Raw genomic sequence first — 20,722 nt, forward strand, 5'->3', positions numbered from 1 at the left:
CTTATAGTGGGAGGGAGGAATCATCGTAAAGGAGACCAGAGGGGAAAGTCTTGGACAAAGACTGCCAATTTTATCGGGAGACACAAAACCCTGCAGATGTTGGAAATGGGAAGAAAAACAAACGACCGAACCTCGTCTGTGGAGAGAAATGGACAGTCTACATTTTGGTTTGAGACCTTTCATTTGGATTTGGATGGATTCAATTTATTGTCATTGTCTTCAATTAAGAGATAACAAAATACTATTTTCCTTAGTCATACAAATTAAAAAACAACAAAACACAGAATACAGTAGTCCACAACGTAAACATCCCCACAACGGCACTAAAGTTCCCCACTGTGAGGGAAGGAACCAAAGTCCAGTCAACCTCCTCGTATCGTAGCAGCTCGTTATACACTACGTTAGACGTAGGTACTCGGGACATCCGGTAAGTCTGGACTTTTTTTTCCAGCACGATGAAAAATGTCCACGAGTAAAAAAATAGCCCCGAGTACCTACGGCTGGCATAACGAGCCGCTACGATATATCCAGAGACTCCTACACTCGTTACGAACATTCTGCGAGTTTGAAAACTCGGGGGAATTCGTGAATAACTCGGGAAAGTGGCACAGGCCCTTTATGCAGGCGAATTGGATTAGTGTGGATGAGCAAAAAGGTTGGCATGGATGTGGTGGGCCAAAGGGCCCGTTTCTAAGCTGTACCACGTACGCCATGACTATTACCTACAAATTAACAGTTTATTTCTCCATGGCTACTGTCCACCTGCCTGAGCGTTTCCCACCACATTCCCTGTTGACAATGGGATCTCAGTCACCAATGTCAGAAGATCCTTCACAGGGGTGTACCCTTGGAAAATATCCGACTCTTAGAGGGTATCTGGCCACATGCTCAAAACATGCCCAGAATAGCAGGCTGAAGTTTTCACAGACTTTGGCCTCTCATTACTAAACTCTGAGGTCCCCATCTGCTTTAAAAGAATATCCATACTATCCATAAATAGACACAAAATGCTGGAGCAACTCAGCAGGAGAGGCAGCATCTCTGGGGAGAAGGAATGGGCGACCTTTTGGGTTGAGACCCTTCTTCAGACTGATGTCAGGGGATAGGGAGATACATAGATAAGGAAGTGTAAGGTGTGCGAACAGGAGAAAGGGAATGGAGATCAAGGGAAATGTAAAATAGATCATTGTTAGCTGGAAGAAGGTAACAACATAGGAAACAGATAAACTGTAGTCAGAGAAAGTAGGGCTGGTCGGAGAACTGGGAAGGGGGAATACTACATTTTTCTTGATCTCCTTTCCCTTTGTCCCATTCCTTCTCTCTAGAGATATTGCCTGTCCCGTTGAGTTACTCCAGCATTTTATGTCTATCTTCAGTTTAAACCAGCATCTGCAGTTCCTTCCTACACATAATACTAGTATCATAGAAGAGCAAGGCGTCATGCCTCAATGTCTACTAACCAGGGGCACTTATGTCTGTTGTGACAAAGTGTTTTGAGCGATTGGTTATGATGCGTAACCAATGATGAAACCAGTTATGATATCCCCGCCTTCGCTTAGGGTTATAAAAATGTATGTAATTTGTTTGGGTGTGTTGGTCGTCTTCTGTTCTGTTTTCACAAGGCTACTGTGGGCTTGCGTGAGTGGATCCGAGACCATTCCTGCAGTGTATACAAATAAAGAAGGGTTTGGACTTCAGTATTCCAGTTTCTTTTACTGAACCAGACTAGGGGTAAGATTAGATCCGGGCATTTACAAACTGAGTATGAAATGCTGATGTTAATGATGGTGTCAGTGGTGCAAAACCCCAGTATCAGTGGGTGAGTCCATTCACCATATATCTTCTACTTGGTGCCAAGGTGCATCAGCTTTCTCAGAGGGGCAGGACCTCCCCATAGTCCCCTGCAAACAGAAACCATACAATTAGAACTCCCAATGTGACACACAGACTCCACCAACATGTAACGGTACTTTAACACTAGTTTGGTTTATGATGCACGTTAGGGCTACATCTCGAACATAAGAAACACGAACAGGAGTTGTTCATCTTCTCTCAAGCCCGTTTCATCATTCAGAAGTTCATGGCTGATCCAATCTTGGGCTCAACATCACTTTATCAAACCATCTCCATACATACCCCTTGCAGTTTAAATGTGTGTCCTGTATTTATTCAATGGTCCTGCTTTGATAGTTCTTTGGAGGAGAGGGCTTCAAAGATTCGTGGCAATCAAAGGGAAAAACAATCCTCTTCAACTGTTAAATTGACAACTTTTATTTCTGAAACTATGTCCCTAGAACTGGATACACGTCCGACAGAAAACACTGAGGGTGTACGCTGTCATTGCCCTCTGAATGTTACCTTTCAGAACCTCACCTATTAATGTCCTCCAGTGAGTCCAGGTCCAACCAGCTCTTCCTTTGTGTGTCAACCCAAAGTACCAACATTTATATTATTCTCTCTCTTCCTTTTCATATGTTCTTGGTGTGTCAACCCCTTTCTCCCAGGAAACAGTCCTGTGAACCTTCCTTACACACCTCCAAATGCAAGCATATCTTTCTTTAAATATGCTGACCAAAACCCTACATGGTAGAACTGTTACTTCACCAACACTTTGTAATGTTGCATCAAAACTTCCCAATCCTACACTCAATGCCCCTTGCAATAAGGGCCAATATTTTATTAACTTTCCTAATTACTTGCTACCTTACCGAATGTCATACACCAGGACTCCAGGTCCCCTTGCACTAAAATAGTCTCACTGCATTTAAATATTAATTTGTATTTTCATTCTTCCTCCAAAAGTGGGTAATTATTGGGATATTTTTAGTATAAAATCAGAGAGTCATAGACAATAAACAATAGGTGCAGGAGTAGGCCATTCGGCCCTTCGAGTCAGTTGCACCATGATCATGGCTGATCATCCACATTCAGTAACCCGTTTCTGCCTTCTCCCCATATTCCTTGACTCCGCTCTCTAAGAGCTCTATCTAACTCTCTCTTGAAAGCATCCAGAGAATTGACCTCCACTGCCTTCTGAGGCAGAGAATTCCACAGATTCACAACTCTCTGAGTGAAAACATTTTTCCTCATCTCCGTTCTAAATGGCATACCCCTTATTCTTAAACTGTGGCCCCTGGTTCTGTACTCCCCCAATATTGGGAACATGTTTCCTGCCTCTAGCATGTCCAATTCCTTAATAATCTTAAATGTTTCAATAAGATTCCCTCTCATCCTAAATTCCAGTGTATACAAGCCCAGTCGCTCCATTCTTTCAAAATATGACAGTCCTGCCATCCCGGGAATTAACCGCGTGAACCTATGCTGCACTCCCTCAATAGCAAGAATGTTCTTCCTCAAATTTGGAGACCTAAACTGCACACAATACTCCAGGTGTGGTCTCACTAGGGCCCTGTACAACTGTAGAAGGACCTCTTTGCTCCTATATTCAACTCCTCTTGTTATGAAGCCCAACATGCCATTAGCTTTATTCATCGCCTGCTGTATCTGCATGCTTACTTTCAGTGACTGATAAACAAGGACACGCAGATCACGTTGTACTTCCCCTTTTCGTAAAATGACACCATAATAATCTGCCTTCCTGTTCTTGCACCAAGTCATAGACTCATATAGCGTAGATACAAGCCCTTTGGCCCAACCATCCATGTCATGTATCCTTCACCACAAAGACTGATAACGATAAAAAATCTCTTCCGTTTCTCTCCTTATTTATATTATTCACTAGATTATTTTCATTATCTTTCTTTTCTCTCTTTATATATTTTTAGTCACCTTTATGTGTGACTAAATAGTCTCCCACCCCATGACCCTCCTCTGACCTTCCCAATATTGTGTACCTTTGCTTTTATTTTGATGCCACCATAACTTCCTCAGTCAGCCACAGGGGGCCCACCTTCCTCCTTCTCAGTGGAACATACCTTTCCCGAGTAGTGTAAAATGTTTGCCCCTGCTCTTCTGCACTCTTTAGCTTCCATCCATTCCCCCAGCCTCTTCGGCCAACCCTCCCCTCATACTGCTGTAAGTGACACTAGTTTCAAGGTCCTCATCCTCAAACTGAACTTGTAATTCTACCATGCTGTGATCACCCTTTTTCAGGGTAACCTTTCCTTTGAGATCATTCAATTCATGTACCCTGTTCAACTATACAATATTAGTTCTGTAACAGCCTGCTCCCTGGTTGGTTTCCAATGTATTATTGCTCTTGGTAACCAGCTCCAATACAATCTGAACATCCTCAGGAGTGCCTTGCCAATTGTATTTGTCCAGTCTAAATGCTGATTAAGATCGCCCACGATATTGCAGTATATATTTTTCTCAACTTTCACTCAGTCCTGCAGTACAGATATTGTTAGTGGTCCTGTGGGGTGGGAGATTGCAACCTTCACATGGTCCACCGTGTTTCGACTAATGCAATCAGCACGACGTGCACAAACAAGGTCAAATAGAACAAGTTGACCTACAACTTTAGGCTGTGCACGCCATACGCAAGAAGAAGTGGTCCTGTATAAAACTCCCACCAAAGGCTTCTTATCCAAGCTGATTTCACATCTTGAGCTTGTGAGCCCGCTTCATTGCACAGCACTACCCGAGGTCACCCTTTTGTTATCAGACCCTTTACCAGTCCACCTCGAAATGTCAAATAACCTAAATGTTCAGTTCTCAGCCTTGGTCACCTTGCAACAGCTGTCATAAAACCCATTTGATTCTATTTGTGCCATCATCTCATCTACCTAAATAGAAATACTGTGTGCCTTGAATTTTATCTTTTCATGTTTGCTTTCTCCGAGTCGGTTTGCTGTTGTGCTCTTCTGTTTGTACTCTGCCCTTTCCTATCACAGGCTTCCTCAATACACCCGCCATGGGAACCCACCTACTCCTGGTCTGGCCTTTCTCCCTTCTGATTCTACCCTCAAACTGGTTTAAACTCTCCCCAAGGACACTTCCTACGTGATCACCTGAACAGTTCTCACATTCTTTAACCACAGCTTGTAATTCATTAATTGGTTTCAATAATACTTCAGCATCACGTTGCAATGACTCAGAGCCTCCTAATTCCACTGACTGCTTCCTGGTGAGTTGTTGTTGACTTTAATTAGAGCAGACAGCTGTGATCCAGGCAGACAGTCTATGTGGAATCAATACTCAGACCATGACACTCTTCCCACAGACCCTGGGGAACTGTGATTGCAGCCCAGGCAGTGATGCTCCCCTCATCCTGGGGATCATTATCACTCTCCCTGCCTACCACATCCCACTCTGTGCCAGGGCTGAGCTCAGTTTTAATACCCAAACATATCTCAGGCTTTGGTACGGATCACTCAGAATGCTCCCAGTCCATATCCTCCCCCCCGCCAACGTGCAACCCTCCCGAGGCTGGGACTTGAGATCACTCTGCAACACCCACCCACCGAACCAAAACCAAGCTCCACAGCAAACCCGTGGTATGTTCTCCCTGTGGTCGTGTGGGTTTTCTCCGGGTACTACAGTTTCCTCCCACACTCCAAGGACGTGCTGGTTTGTAGGTTAATTGGCTTCTGTAAATTGCTCCTAGTATGTAGGGTGTACAAGTGGGACAACATAGAACTAGGATACGGGTGATCATTGGTCGGCATGGACTTGCTGGGCTGAAGAGCCTGTTTCCATGCTGTGTCTCTAAAATGAAAAAACTAAACCCGATTTGCTCAGTAACAGGCGTGCATGCTAACTGAATACAGAATGCTCCATGTCTTCACTGCTGGAGGACACACTCCCTCCCTCCCTTCAGGTGGACCTTGCAGACAGATGCACATGCAACTGCACTCATTCCTCCCTCAAATCCAACGTGAAAGAGGAAGCAAAGAGAAAGGCCCTTACTTGAGGAAAGCGTGCCAATAGAGAAAGGGCATGACATGTGCCTTCATGTGGAACATACTCCTCCGCTCCTTGCCCTGGTTGAACGGGAAAGTCTCCAGTGGTTGACTCTCATAATCAAACTCTGCCAACACACATTTGTTGTAGCTGGTAACCAATGGACAGGACGTGTAACCATCGTACTGGAAACAAAAACAGGACAAAAAATTGGTCATTGCACAGAACTAGACAAAAAACTTGCATCCCTGTCACTACCTGCAGCTTCCTATCACGACGCATGTTTGAAATGTACAAAGTGAGAAATTGTCTGCTTTACAGATGTTCAGTTTGTGAAATATTAACCAGGATGAGAGGAGTAGTTCTCCTTTAGAACGAAGCACTGTCATTGACCTGGGTGAGAGCGGGCAGTGCCTGCTTTTGGCATTATGTGGGAAGGACGAGTATGTGATGATGCAGAGGACCCTTGGATTAGAATAGAGAGTCCGGCTGGACTTTGTCCTCATCACTGCAGTGAGACAAGGTGCGAACATTGCAATGAGCCACCAGTCAGTCCCCATCACGGTGCAAAAAGCCACAACAGCAACGTCTGGCTGGGCAAAATTCAGGGACGCTGCCGAGTTTGCTTTGATGGGACGGTTCAAGAGATGCAACAGTGGCTGGCAGCTCATGAGCTACACGGACCAGCAAAGCCAGATGGTCAGTTTAAGTTGGGAGCAGACAGACAGGATAAATGGAGTCGAGATCCTGGGTAGAGGATGGGATTGGACTCTAGATTCCTCACAATCCCAGCAAACAATGTGGCAATGGCCACGTTTACTGAAAGTAGAATTATACTGCACTGTGATGTCGCCCATGCAAGGAAAGTAAAATCACAATGAAGCTGATGGGCGTACAGAGTGAATGAACAATGGCGACCGTTAGTGCAATGGGAACAGAAAAATATCTGCCATTATGCAACTCACACAATATCCATCCCAACCTTAGATGGCAAAGCCCAGCAAAGCCCACCTCCACCCTCCAGAAACAGACTGCTGTGACTTTCAGATCAGAACTTTCTCCACAGTTTGTAAATCTTTCGTTCTCCTCATCCGAGAGTGAGAGTGAAGATCAGGGTAGAGCTGATTAGAAGATTGGCCAAAATGTTGAAGAGGAACAGGCTTGAGGGGCTGAATGGCCTATCCTGCTTCCTTTACAATGATTTATAGAGAGCAGTTAGTCTTCATGACCGGTCTAGTTTGCCTTCCACAGGGAGAACACTAGGAACAAAGTTTGTGCTCACTGCCCTTGTTCTTCTAGGCTGTAGATGTCCCAGGTGTGGGGAGAGGATTGATGTCTCAGTTGCTGTTACACTCTGCAGAGGGCACCAGTGATTAAGGGGCAGGAAGCTAATGGAAGAAGATGCATACTTCCAGATGATGCCACATCTCCTGTGTGTTATTGGTCCAAACATCAGTGAGTGCAAAATACTCAAGCACATTTGTGATTTGGGCAACACAGAGCTGGGAAGAGGAGTTGGGAACAGAGTCACTCGGCACAGGATACCCGACCTCTGATCACATTCTCCCATGCCCGTGAACTTTCCAATTCCCTCACATCGCCAACATAAAGCATGGATCCAAAATAGGTTGCCAATGTCAAACAACTGCAAATGCTGCACATCTGAAATAAAAACAGACAATGCTGAAAACACTCAGCAGGTCAGGCTGCATCTGCGCAGAGAGAAACAGAATTAGTATTTCTGGTTGGAGACTTCTTAAGAAACAAGTCGTACCTTGCTCATTGGCTTCTGGTTCTTCATGACCATTGATATAGTCTTGCTGAGGATTGCAGACTGTGCAGCTGTAAAGACAAGGAGACACTAAATCCACAGAAATGTTCACTACTTCCATACATAAACCCACTACCTGGACACTTGTTCTTATGCTCTCAATTCTTGTCGGTCACTGGGGATTACAATCAATGAAAACTGTTTCTACACATCCAGGGCCAGAGGTCCCTCATAAACACCAATCTATCTCTCAGTTTAAGAAAGAACTGCAGATGCTGGAAAAATCAAAGGTAGACAAAAAAATGCTGGAGAAACTCAGCGGGTGAGGCAGCTCTATGGAGAGAAGGAATTTGCGACGTTTCGGGGCGAGACCCTTCTATCTCTCAGCATTGGCAAGATCAAGGAGCTGATTGTTGACTTCAGGAATAGAAAGCTAAGAGAGCACGCAGTACGGCTTCACGCTCGGGAGGAGACCACAGCACAATAAACAATAATGCAAAGCGCTGGAATAACAGTGGACAGGCAGCATGTCTGGAGAACTTGGACAGGTGGTGTTTCGAGTCAGGACCCTCCGATCTGATGATCTGTCCTGGCCCAAAACATCGCCCTTCCATGGTCTTCAGAGGTGCCACCTCATCCGCTGAGTCACTCTAGCATTTGTGACCTTTTTTGTAAACCAGCATCTGCAGTTCCTTGCATCTCCATGGTACCTGCTGAACTGAGACGGCTCGTTCCATCCTGTCAGAGGGGAGGGTCTTTCTGCAGAGCAGGTCCCCTGCATCCCCACCGGAACGTTGTTGGGTCCGGTCATCCTTGTGTGTACAGCGGACAGAATGTTGGGTGTGAGCTGCAGTGATTGAAGGTGACAGCTGGAACCTCATGGAGGGATGGATGAAAAAGCACATGTAGGTGTCACCAGTCATCACCAGTGACCTCGTACATCATTGCCTCTGCAGTTTGTTTGATTCCAGGAGTGGATCATCACTGGAGGGGGAGGAGGGGTAGTTACGCAGGTTGTTTGCTTCTTTGGGGAGGTTAGGTGTCTGCGGATGGGAGGCAGTGGACTGCGGCAGTAGGAAAAGGCTGCTGTGGGATCAACTAGGAAGACCTTCTGCCTCATCGGCTCGTTGCCTTTGGTCTGCCCACTGTCGCAAACATCCCACACTTGACTTCAGAAGGTGAACCGGCACCTATTAGTTTTAAGATACAGCATGGAAAGAGCCCCTTCAGCCCATCAAGTCTGCTCCCACCGCCCATCACCTGTACACACTAGTTCCATCTTATCCCACTTTCACCCACTCTCTACACAGAAGGAGCAATATACAAAGGGAAATTAACCTAAAAACCCACATGTCTTTGGGATGTTGGAGGAAACTGGAGCACCTGGAGGAAACCCACGTGGTCATAGAGAGAACGTGCAAACTCCACATAGACAGCACCCGAGGTCAGGATCGAATCCGGGTCTCTGGAACTGTGAGGCCGCAACTCTATCAGCTGTGCCTCTGTGCTGCCTTTAAGAACAGGACAGAACTCTGTTACTGAGGAGAAACTGGGAGCCACACTTCCTGAATCCAATCCACAGCTATGCTGGAAATCCCAATGGCATCCGGCTGAGAAGTGGCAGTACGGAATTCCCACCGGGATGGACGGCAGTCAGAGCCGCAGCAAGTCCTGGAACGAGGATGTTTTAGCCGTGTTTCTGTAAAACATCCCGCATCCGGCCATCACATGTCATCACTTCCGACCTCTCCGTGCAGCTCTACTGCCAGGGCAGGACAGATCGGTCTGTGAGTGTTGATACCATAACCTCCTCTGTGTGTTTGTCAGTGTTGAGCCACAACTCTGCTTCACTTCTGTGAACATTTACAGAAGTCTTCACCCACAGCTCCCGCGGAGCTGAACTCGTCAAACTCCTCCTATTTCCTTTTTAGATTACCCATCCCAGAGCAACTGCCACAAGTGTTTAGTTTAGTTTAAAGATAAACATGGAAACAGGCCCTTGGACCCACCGAGTCCATGCCAACCAGTTGTCACCTGTTCTCACTAGTTCTATGTCACATCTACTTCCTACAATCTAGGGACAATTTATAGAGGGCAATTGACCTACAAACCCGCACTGAGAGGAAACCCACACAGTCACAGATCGAACATGAAAACTCCACACAAGCACCCATGGTCAGATCGAACCTAGGATCTCTGGTGCTGTGAGGCAGCAGCTCTACCAGCTGCGCCACTGTGCCACCATGTTGAGTGTCTGAACAGTTGGGTGATTCATGGTTAATGATCTGGTTTCCATCCGTCTCCTTCACATCCCCCACCCTGAAACCACAACCAGCCTCGACATGTATTTGCACTGCTTGCCACAGCTCACAGACACGGGTAAAAGATTTCCTCTTTAGAATCCATGAGGTTTCCAGAAGTACAACGATCAGCACCAGTCCCAGCACTTACTCACCCACTGCTGCGGCCGTTTTTGACGTGGGCAGGTTGGTGCAGTCCCCGATGCCAAACACATTGGGGTATTTCTTGTGCTGCAGGTTCTCTTTGTCGACATCAACCCAGCCCCCTGCGTCAGCCAGGGCGCTCTTCTGAACCACGTGGGAAGGGCCCATCGGAGGGGTGACATGCAGCATCTCGTACTGGGAACAAGAGACACAACACTGTTCAAAGACAGAGCAAACTGCAGCACCAAGATGTCAGCGACAAGGTCCTGGCACGGAGTTAATCAGCAAACACATCAGCTCACACTGCCAGCGACATGGAGACAGAGAGACAAGTCCAACCATGGGACAAAAAGGAGATGCGATCATTATTGGCCATTTAGAAAGTCCAGAGAAATCCTAACCAGTTGCCAATGATACAAGTGAAAACCAAAGCAAAATATGTTCAATCTTTGCGGAGGGATTATTGAAATCCTGAAATAAGGTCAGAGTGGGCAAGTTGTGCTCATTAGTGGAGAGACTTCCTCTGGCTAAATTCTCATTGGGCCACTTGGTCCAGGCGTTCCTCACTGGAGGCGACCTGGTGATGTTGATCGAGGTTGATCCCCCACATAAAACCAACCAGAGAACATTAACACATACTTTTAAAACACACTAAAAATAACAAAAAAGACGAAAAGACCTTTGGCGAGGCCGCCATCGCTGCCAGCGCCACCTGTGGTATGTGATCACAGAGCATTCTCTCTCTGATCCTTTGTTTATCAAGTAACAATCTATCTGTAAAATATTCGAAGACCGTTTCCACCATAGCTTTGAGAAAGAGTTCCAAAGACTCGTGACCCTTTTGAGAGAAATAAATAATTCCCCTCACTACCTTTCCAATAAGCAAGCCTTTATTTTATACACTATCCCCTCCTTCTAGATTCTCTCAAAAAAGAAAACATCTCCACGTCTACTATCAAGATCATAAATCTCCCAACCAAGTTTCCTCTCCTCTCTTGATGCCAGATACATTTCCTCATATGACAGTGCACACTCCTGAAAATTCAGCATGTCTCCAGTGACTATTACAAACTTCTACAGATGCACCATAGAAAACATGCAACATGAAAACATAGAAAATCACATCTGCGCCTTCCTCCCATGACAGCTAGAAATTACAGAGAGTTATGGATGTAACCCAATCCTTCACACAGACCAGACTTCCTACTACAGGACGATGCGGTCTCCCAGGTCTTGCACACCCTCTAGCCCATTTGGACAGCCTTGAAGAAAGGGGGTTCACGTGGGCGATGCAGTTCATAGAACTACAGTTCAGCCTTCAAAGAAAGGGGATAGTCCCCACCAGAAAAGGCCGGTGAGGCTATATGGAATTGGGGGTTCATACACAATCCTGCTGTGTGCCCGCTGAGGTTCCCACTGTAGACACGATCACCGCCAGGCCCCAGGTAGTCAAGATGGGAGGGAACACATCGAAGTCCCTCACCCTGAGCACAGGATCGCCCCAGGGTTGCGTCCTCAGCCCCCTATTGTACTCCCTGTACACACTTGACTGTGTGGCTACCTTCAGGGCCAATTCAATCATTAAGTTTGCTGATGTCACATGTGGTGGTGGGCCAGTCATCGGAGACAATGATGAGAGGGCCACCGGAGGAGGTGGCCCATGCTAGCACTCTGGTGCCAGGAGAACAGCCTCAGCAGCCCAGAACATTCAAAAAAGAGGAAGGAGCTCTCCGATCATAAGGACTTTAGGAGGGCTCGGGCTCCGAGGACTCCGTACACCCCTGTACAGGAGTGAGACTGGGAAATGGTGATCCTGTAGTTGCAGAGGGAGGGGGAACTGTTTTAAAGTTCCCTGGGAGTCCACCAGGGGGGTGACCGGAGATGACATGGTCAACGGGACACGCCTTGCAGCACTGGTGAGTAATAGCAAGGCCAGCGCAACTCTACCACCCCAGCTCAATTGCCAGAGGAACCTGGGTTGCAGAGTGTCTCTGAGGATCCTCCAGTGCTTCTACGCAGCAGCGGTGGAAAGCATCTTGTCCGGGAACATTACCATCTGGTTTGGGAATTGCTCTGCCAAGGACAAGAAGGCTCTGCAGAGAGTAGTGCGTTCGGCCGAACACACTATGGGAACTTCACTCACCCCCCTGCAGGAACTATACAACAAGAGGTGCAACTCCAGAGCAAACAAAAGCATGAGAGACCTCTTCCACCCCTGCAACAGACTGTTCCAGCCGCTGCGGTCTCCAAACGCCTCCCGGGTTGCCATGCAGTGAGGGGGGAGCTCGGCTGAGAAGGAACTTTCACTTGTCCCGTAGCGGCAATTCGGGGAGTAAATTCCTTTGGACCAGGGACAGGGAGTACAACGGCTTTTGAGAATGGTGGGCAATTTTCTGCTCACACAGTCAGTCACCTCCCCTATATCTCCGCACTAAATCATATGTGTGTTATGATCCCAGCTGTTTCCCTATTCTCTCCTTTGGTTGTTTTGTTGTTCGCGAGCATTGCCACTTTCATTTCACTGCACATCTCGTATGTGTATGTGACAAATAAACTTGACTTGACTTGACTTGACTTGACATGCTGTCAGGTTGCATCACAGCTTGGTTTAGGAATAGCTCTGCCCATGACAGCTAGAAATTACAGAGAGTTATGGATGTAACCCAATCCTTCACACAGACCAGACTTCCTACTATTGACTCCATTAACATCTGACACTGCTGGGTGAGCAACCCAACTTGGGTAAGAATGCATCCCCTTCCCCACTGGAGTGAGTGGGTTCTGGTGTTGTGACCATACAATGCCTTGGAAAAGCAGACAACACAATCAAAAACTCAAAGACTTGTCCCACCCTGGTCATTCCTTCTTCTCCCTACTGTCCAGCACAAGACTCTTGGCAAGCAGATACTGCCAGACTAAGAAACAGCTCCATCCCCTCCATTATCAGGCTTCTGAATGGTCCTTCCATAAGCTAAGGTATTCGATTCACCTTTATCTCATTGACATTGGACTCGTGCTACAATGCTGAAAACTATATTCTGTATCTTCCCCTTTGCTCTATCTATTGTACTTTAGATTGAACTAATTATATCTACATATGGCATGTCTGAGCTAATCTGTTTGGAATGTATGCAAAACAAAGCTGTTCACTGTGAATGCTGGGCTGTTCGCTGTTCCTTGAATAATATTGTTTTCCACATCATTTCTCCAGTTTAAGTAGACAGGTTATTGGATAGGAGGGGCGTAGAGGGATGTGGGCCTGGTGCGGGCAAATGGGCTGAACATATATGTTATGTTGTTGCAAATAAGAAATTGATAGTTTTATTGCGAGTATATACTGTATGGCTATTAATCACTATTGACTCTTGAATGTCGGTTCCACTGATGGAGCCCATTGCAGCGAATGAAACTTTGAAAACAGTAACTGGATGCGTTTCCTGCCAGGCTCTCGGATGGGGAAATGAGGGTCACAGAAAGCGAAAGGGAAGTGAGCGGATAAATAAATAACACTGACCTGGATCATCTTGGTTTCCCCTGGAGAATCCAACAGTTCAAACACAGCCTCCTGTTTGTCTGGGCGAACTTCAATCAGGTTCATTCTGTAATTCACATTTATATTCCTTGCTTTAACAATCTCCAGAAGCGAATCTGCGTATTTCTTCACTCCAAAGATCACCGGCAAGGATGTGTTGAAGATAATGTTTGCCTTGGATCGCTTTCCCATCTATAAGAAGAAAAATAAGGATTCCGTCTACATTTAGTATCTAAACCATCTGAAAACCTTTGGCAAGGACCTGCCACCTCAGGGTGGAAAGGCCTGGATAGCTTTGCTGGGAGTGAGTAGATCGGGATACAGCAGAGGTCATGAACACCTGCACTGCAATATTATGCTCACATTAAGAAAGGCATGGCTGAGGCGCAGAGCAAATCTCCTGGAGATATTAGGAAGTGCAGATGCTGGAATCATGAACAAAACACAAAGTGCAGGAGTAACGGAGCAGATCAGGCAGCATTTGTAGAGGGAATGAATAAGTGACATTACAGGTTGGCACCCGTCTTCAGACAGAAGAAGGGTCCCAGCCAAAAACATCGGCTATCCATTCCCTCCACTGATGTTGCCTAACCAAGTCAAGTCAAGTCAAGTTTATTCGTCACATACACATACGAGATGTGCAGTGAAATGAAAAGTGGCAATGCTCGCGGACTTTGTGCAAAAAGACAAACAAACAAACAAACTATAAACACAATCATAAACACACACATATTATTTTACCCACTGAGTTACTGCAGAACTTCCAGTTTAATTTAGTTATAGTTTATTGTTGCGTGTAACGAGGTACAGTGCAAAACCTTTTATTTTGGTTGCGCTTGAGAGCAGTCAAAAGGTCAAAGATTGACTGTGGATGTGAAAGCTCATGTAGACCAATAACATGAGGGGACCGAAACTATCCCTGAATTTCTCACCTTCGGCTGGTGGGAGTCTTGGGCGGTTCTGACCTCTGACCTCTTCAGCAGCAGAGGAACAGATCGGGTAGATGCACAGAGTCTCTTGCCCAGAGGAGGTGAATCGAGGTCCAGAGAACATAGGTTTAAGGTGCATGGAAAAAGATTCAACAGGAATCTGTGGGGTAACTTTTTCCACACAAAGGGTGGTGAGTGTATGGAACAAGCTGCCAGAGGAGGTAGTTGAGGCTGGGACTATCCCAACATTTAGGACGGGTTTGGAGGGATATGGGATATGGGCAGGTGGGACTAGTGTAGCTGGGACATGTGGGCCGGTGTGGGCCAGTTAGGCTGAAGGGCCTGTTTCCACACTGGCTAGCAGAGAAACTGGCAGATCAAGGTCCAGATGGGGGCAAAGGGCACTCTGCTCCTGATGTTTCTCATACTCTCAATGTTTCTACATTGCTATCTGACTCCTGAACCAATCACCTGTTTTTCCTACAAGTACTGTCACCTACTCTTAACTTCATATGAAGGGATTTCATTGCACCCTGGTGTCTATGACAGTAAATAAATCTGATGTCATGTGCACTCAAATACCGGAGAGATTTAGAAGCTGAATTCCAGTCAAACGTTGGCAAATCAGGAGGGCTCTCTACCTTGCGGAGGTAGTGCTCGGAGAGGTACATGATCTTCTGTGAAGCACCGGCACACTTGATCGGTGTGTTGGGGTGGGTGAAGATGGCGTTTCCCTCCTCAAAATCCTGCAGTGCCCGCCAGGTTTTCTCAACAAAAGTCACCGAGTAGTTGGAGCCAATTCTGGGAAAATTGAAGCCTTCGGGAAGCCCCTTAATCTGAAGAACAGATTGTAAAGGTGAAGATTCAGACATCAGTGCCAGCAGAATCTGCCAACGCCCACTTCTGTAACCACCGCCCAGCCCTTCATCACTGCTGGTATATATAGAATATATTTATATATATGGCCCACATAGAGTCAATGTGGAGAGGATCTTGTACACTGTACAACAATGACAATTAAAATTGAATCTGAATCTGAATCTTTCCTCGAGTGGGAGAGTCTAGGACCAGAGGCCACAGCCTCAGTATAAAAAGGATATACCTTTAGAAAGGAGATGAGAAGGAATTTTGTTAGTCAGAACGTGGTGAATCTGTGGAATTCATTACCACATACATCTGTGGAGGCCAGGTCAAAGGATATTTTTAACGCAGAGATTGACAGATTCTTGATTAGTAAGGGTGTCAGTAGGTTATGGGGAGAAGGCAGGAGAATGGGTTTGAGAGGGAATGATGGATAAGCCATGATTGAATGGCCTAATTCAGCTATAGCTTATGAACTATATGGTTGTTACAGGGAGGAATGAAAAATAACACAACCATCCCCCGGCTGGGCTGTGCTCCCTCATTGAGTGGAGGCTGTGAAAATCCCCATGAGATCTCTCAGCATCACCCTATCCCTCCCTCCTCACGCACCTCCCGTGCTCCGCCCATTGCGCCCTGTGGCTGTGACGCCAGTCTCAGGTCTTGGCCGCTAGTTCTTCTCAGTTTCCCACTGGATCTCCCAGTGAGGCCCAACATTGGATCCCACGTGCGGTCTACCCACCGCCCACTGTGACTGGTTGTCCCTGCCACCCTTAGTCCACCTCCCCTTCCATCACATCACCATCTCTGTGTTCCCAGACACTAGCAGCAAGTTACTTCGCACCGTCCCATTGAAGCCCCTTTGAAAATTGAGATGAATTCCATTTGCTGCATTACATCACTAACTCTCCCTGTCAACTGCTTCATTCTTGGTTGAAGACCTTTCCTTCAAGACCTTTCACCCATTCCTTCTCCCCAGTGATGCTGCCTGTCCTGCTGAGTTACTCCAGCTTTTTGTATCTATCTTTCCTTGTGAACCCCATGTTGCCTCTCCACAGATACTACCTGACCTGTTGAGTTCCTCCATTTGCTGTAGATTGTTCATTCACTCATTTTGCTTTGGGACATTCTTCAAGTATCTCCTCCAGTCGGGATTCCATGCATTCCAATACTTTCCTTCTAACTTATATCACACTGGCCCATAATTCCCAGCACGTTATAGCCCCATTCTCCTATGCAGACCGTGCATTAACTACCTGCCAGCCCTCTTGGCCAACTCCCTGTCCAAATAAATGATTAAATACGTAATAATACTCCACTAATCACTTCCCCCAATTCCTTTGAAATGTGTGGACCCATTCCATCTCGACTGAGACTGATTGGACTATTTAATATAACCCTATTTCTATTTTCAATGTACATATCTCAGGGAATGTATCAAGTTCATGCCTTCTTGCTCTCCCCACCCCTCCCCCTCCCCATTAGTATTCCTGCCTTTCTCTTCTCACCAGCTGTGCATTCCACTCATCTTCCCCTCAGTGCTCCAACCCCCATCCCATTTTTATTGAGGTGCCTGTGAAAGGTTTTGCTCTTTAGTTGCAAAATTAATACAGAATGGAAAACATACCTTTTCATAATGTAGCTCTATTCCCAATGCAACAATCAAGTATCTGTAAGTGAGCTGAAGAAAGAATCGTTAATAAACTGTGCTTTCCCTGTCCTGACAGCTGAGTCACCTAGCAGTGGGACAACAAATACCGTTTCCCCCTGACCACTTTGTCCCGGGCCCTTCTTAACGAGCTCCCCCCCCCCCCCCCCACCCCCCCCCCCATTTCCACGCTCTCTTTTAATGTTCCACCTTTACTAGGAACCCCCCCCAACACTTACCACTCCCCTTACAGTGACCTCCTTGCTTTACTGTGATCCACATTCCCGCCTTCCCGAGGGCCCAGAACCCGACTGAACCATGCCCCCCCTCACTATGCTGCCCCTAGCCCAGCATGCCTCCCCCATCATCTGCCCCCCACCCATTGTGCTCAGCCACCCACTGCACCCCACCTCACCCATTCACAACAGCCACACATCTAACACCATCTCCACCCCCCACCCACCCATCACCCCACAAGGCTGATTCCCTTTCCACATGCCCCTCCTCACCCTCCCCATCACCAACCACTCGCTCTCACCTCTTTCCCATCTTCAGTTCGGACAAGATTCTTGTCCGGATCCAATTCCTTAACTCTGGACTTGATCCAGGTGACCCCGGAAGGGATGATGCTGGCTGTTGGGCGCCCTGACATGTTCAGGGGCTTTGCTCCAGCTCCGACCAGTGTCCACATGGGCTGGTAGTAGTGTTTCTGGAGAGGACACAATGAACGAAGGCAAATGTGTGGGTAAGGGCATTGAAGCAACAACCTTGACCCACCTTTGCCATCAAAGCTGTTAGGAGCACTTTAGCCTGGCAGACAGGCAGCTGAATGCCATGTTCAAGGGAGCCTAGACTGCACTCAGTGACATTGAGGGCCCAGCTCAACCAGCCTGCATGAACGCTGCCTTACTGCTGAGCAGCTTGGCATCTGCCCCAGATTCCGATATCTAGTCCCCGTCTCTCTGGCAGTTCCCAACCAGCTGAGCCGCGAATGTGACTGCAGACACAGTAACTCTGCTCAGAGCTGGCAGGTGTCTTGCTGTTGCCATCTTGCTCTGCAATGTGAATGGTGAAGCAGAGAGCTGATCTGCTCAACATTCTCATCCTTAGAGAAGGCCCTGATGCCAGTCACAGTCAGCAGAGCCCTGGTCTGGTCCCGGGGGCCGGTAATCACTAATACTAGGCAGATGTAGCCAGCACAAGTCATCTCAAAGCTGTGTCCAGCATGAACAGTGAATAAAAGGGAGCCAGGGTCTAGCAGAGCGGCCATTTGGAGAAGGGTTGCTTCGAGGTGGAAGCGATGCTGCTAGTGGTCAGAGTGTGGCTTTGACTAATTCAGGCTTTGGCGAGGAGAGCAAAGCAGCAAGGCACGGGCAAGGTCGGTCTTTCCCTTGTTTCATGGTGTATCAGGCAGTAAGGTCAGTCAGTGGGGTGGTGTGCACCTCCTGTCAGAGGTGGGAGATCAGAGGCAAGTCAGGTGTCCCTGACGACTTTGTCTGCAGGTTGTGTGTCCAGCTACAGATCCCCGAAGACCACATGGGTCAGTTGGAGCTGCAGGGAAGACTCACTGTGGTAGACAAACAGGGTTATAGACAGTAGCTTCAGAGATGGTCACACCCACAGTTCAGTTAGGCAGGTAGTACGGGAGTGTCCTGTGGCCATCTCCCTCTCAAACAAGTATACTAGTGAGGCCCAACGCAAATTAGAGGAACAGCACCTCACATTTTTCTTGGGCAGCTTACATCCTAGCGGCATGAATATTGACTTCTCCAACTTCAAGTAACCCTTGCTTTCCCTCTCTCTCCATCCTTCCCCCTTCAGTCTGAAGAAAGGTCTCGACCTGAAATGTCACCCATTCCTTTTCTCCAGAGATGCTGCCTGTCCCGCTGAGTTACTCCAGTGTTTTGTGTCTATCTTTGGTTTAAACTAGCATCAACATTTCCTTCCTACACATACCAGTTTGTGGGCTCTTTGGGGAGAATAGGCAACAGGCAGATCAATGGCACCATGACAGGCTCTGCTGTAAAGCAGAGTAGGCGAGCAACAGCGAGTAGGGTGAGCAGCCAGAGATCGTAGTTCATATTGGTACCATGCTGTTGAAAGAGAGATGTGGTCCTGCAGAAAATTTGGTAGTTAAGCAGCAAGGTGTGTAGGTGGGGGGGGGGTACAATTTACACTCGTCCTGTGTAGGAATTGAGAGAAGCGCTCATTGCCCTGAGAGTCACTGAGGGTTTGTGAGCAAAGGTTCACAGCCTCTAACATGTGTAAAGTAGCCAAGGTTCAACATGCAAATAACAGAAGGAAGACCTGCATTGTGAAATCACCAACTCAGCACATTCCAAACTCTCAGGTACACAAAAATGCTGGAGAAACTCAGCGGGTGCAGCAGCATCTATGGAGCGAAGGAAATAGGTGACGTTTCGGGCCGAAACCCTTCTTCAGACTGATGGGGGGTGGGGGGGAGAAGGAAGGAAAAAGGTAGGAGGAGGAGCCCGAGGGCGGGGGGATGGGAGGATACAGCTTGAGGGTTAAGGAAGGGGAGGAGACAGCAAGGGCTAGCAAAATTGGGAGAATTCAACATTCCAAACTCTGTTCTGTTCTGCCTGGTTCTGCAATGGTTGGTGACTGCTGAAATGCAATAAACATTTCACACATAGCAACGTGGTGACAACTGTCATGAATTTGTTTGAGGGTTCAGGAGAACTCCCTGATTTTCAAGAAAATAGAGCAGTGGGGTTTTTACATCAAATGGGTCTTGATTTTGAAAGATGCCATTACTGAAATGAAATCCTGGCCATCACAGTGTTACCTACACACTGCCAGGCTGAACAAAGTAGAAACGAAGAACTGCAGATATTGGTTAACATACCAAAGGGGAGTGTCCCGGGGACGCGCACCCGATCCACCCGCCAAACAACCGTGGCGCCGATGACCAGAGCGACGACTAGAACGCGCCCCGGTTGACCCGACTTGCCCCACAGGCCTCCCAGGGAACTGCAGGGAAGCCGAGCGGCGAGGCCTGCCTGGGCCGAAGGAGCCTCTACGACGGTGGCGATGGGAGCCTCGGCAGCAACGGGAGCCTCAGCGGCGGTGGAGCGTGAGGGGAGGACCATGGGGACCCGGCGTGGGGGGATCACCGTGAAGAACAATGGGGACCATCGTGAGGGACGGTGGGAGAACAAAGGGGAGGGGGATTGGGCACTCTAGTTTAGAATCCTCTGCCCAGGGGATAAGTCTGTGTTTGTTTGTTTGTATCTTCATTTGTTCTGATGAAGGAGCTGTGTGCACAGCAGCCAGCCAACAGTCCCTTGTCCTTTTTTTTCACTTTTAATTTCAAGTTTTTGTGTACCTTGTTGTGTGTTGTGACTGTAGGCAGACCAATTTCCATCGGGGGATGAATAATGTTTATCGTATTGTGTCGTAAAGTGCTGGGATAACTCAGCAGGTCAGGCAGCTGAATCAGAACCTTTTTCCCCCCAACATGATTCGGGTCTGAGGAAGGATTTTGATTTGAAAGGTCACCTATCCATGTTCTCCATGGGTGCTCCCTGACTGCCGAGTTATTCCAGCACTTTGTGTCTTTACCAGGCAGATCAAGTCGCCGGCATGCTGGACCTCCTGCTGGAGTAGGTACCCTGTGAGACTGTAGAATCGAGGAATGACCCAGGTCAT

General features: G+C 47.4%; 1 protein-coding gene across 3 annotated transcripts in view; it reads right to left on the reverse strand.

Annotated features, from left to right (window-relative positions):
* Positions 1 to 177: 177 nt before the first annotated feature.
* sqor (sulfide quinone oxidoreductase) overlaps positions 178 to 20,722 on the reverse strand; it is a 29,179-nt gene continuing 8,634 nt past the window's right edge. For 2 of the 3 annotated variants that reach the window (XM_055661322.1, XM_055661321.1), the window contains exons 3-10: positions 17,589 to 17,759; positions 17,030 to 17,083; positions 15,183 to 15,377; positions 13,595 to 13,804; positions 10,092 to 10,275; positions 7,640 to 7,707; positions 5,872 to 6,050; positions 178 to 1,901 (exon numbers count right to left, since the gene is read on the reverse strand). In XM_055661322.1, the coding sequence (XP_055517297.1) occupies positions 1,844 to 1,901; positions 5,872 to 6,050; positions 7,640 to 7,707; positions 10,092 to 10,275; positions 13,595 to 13,804; positions 15,183 to 15,377; positions 17,030 to 17,083; positions 17,589 to 17,759 (1,119 nt within the window). In that variant the 3' untranslated portion in view covers positions 178 to 1,843. The remainder of the gene's footprint in view (positions 1,902 to 5,871; positions 6,051 to 7,639; positions 7,708 to 10,091; positions 10,276 to 13,594; positions 13,805 to 15,182; positions 15,378 to 17,029; positions 17,084 to 17,588; positions 17,760 to 20,722) is intronic. The other variant, XR_008726113.1, reaches the window with a different exon arrangement.

Source organism: Leucoraja erinacea, chromosome 33, assembly GCF_028641065.1.
Source record: "Leucoraja erinacea ecotype New England chromosome 33, Leri_hhj_1, whole genome shotgun sequence".
In the NCBI taxonomy this organism is placed as follows: Eukaryota; Metazoa; Chordata; class Chondrichthyes; order Rajiformes; family Rajidae; genus Leucoraja; species Leucoraja erinaceus.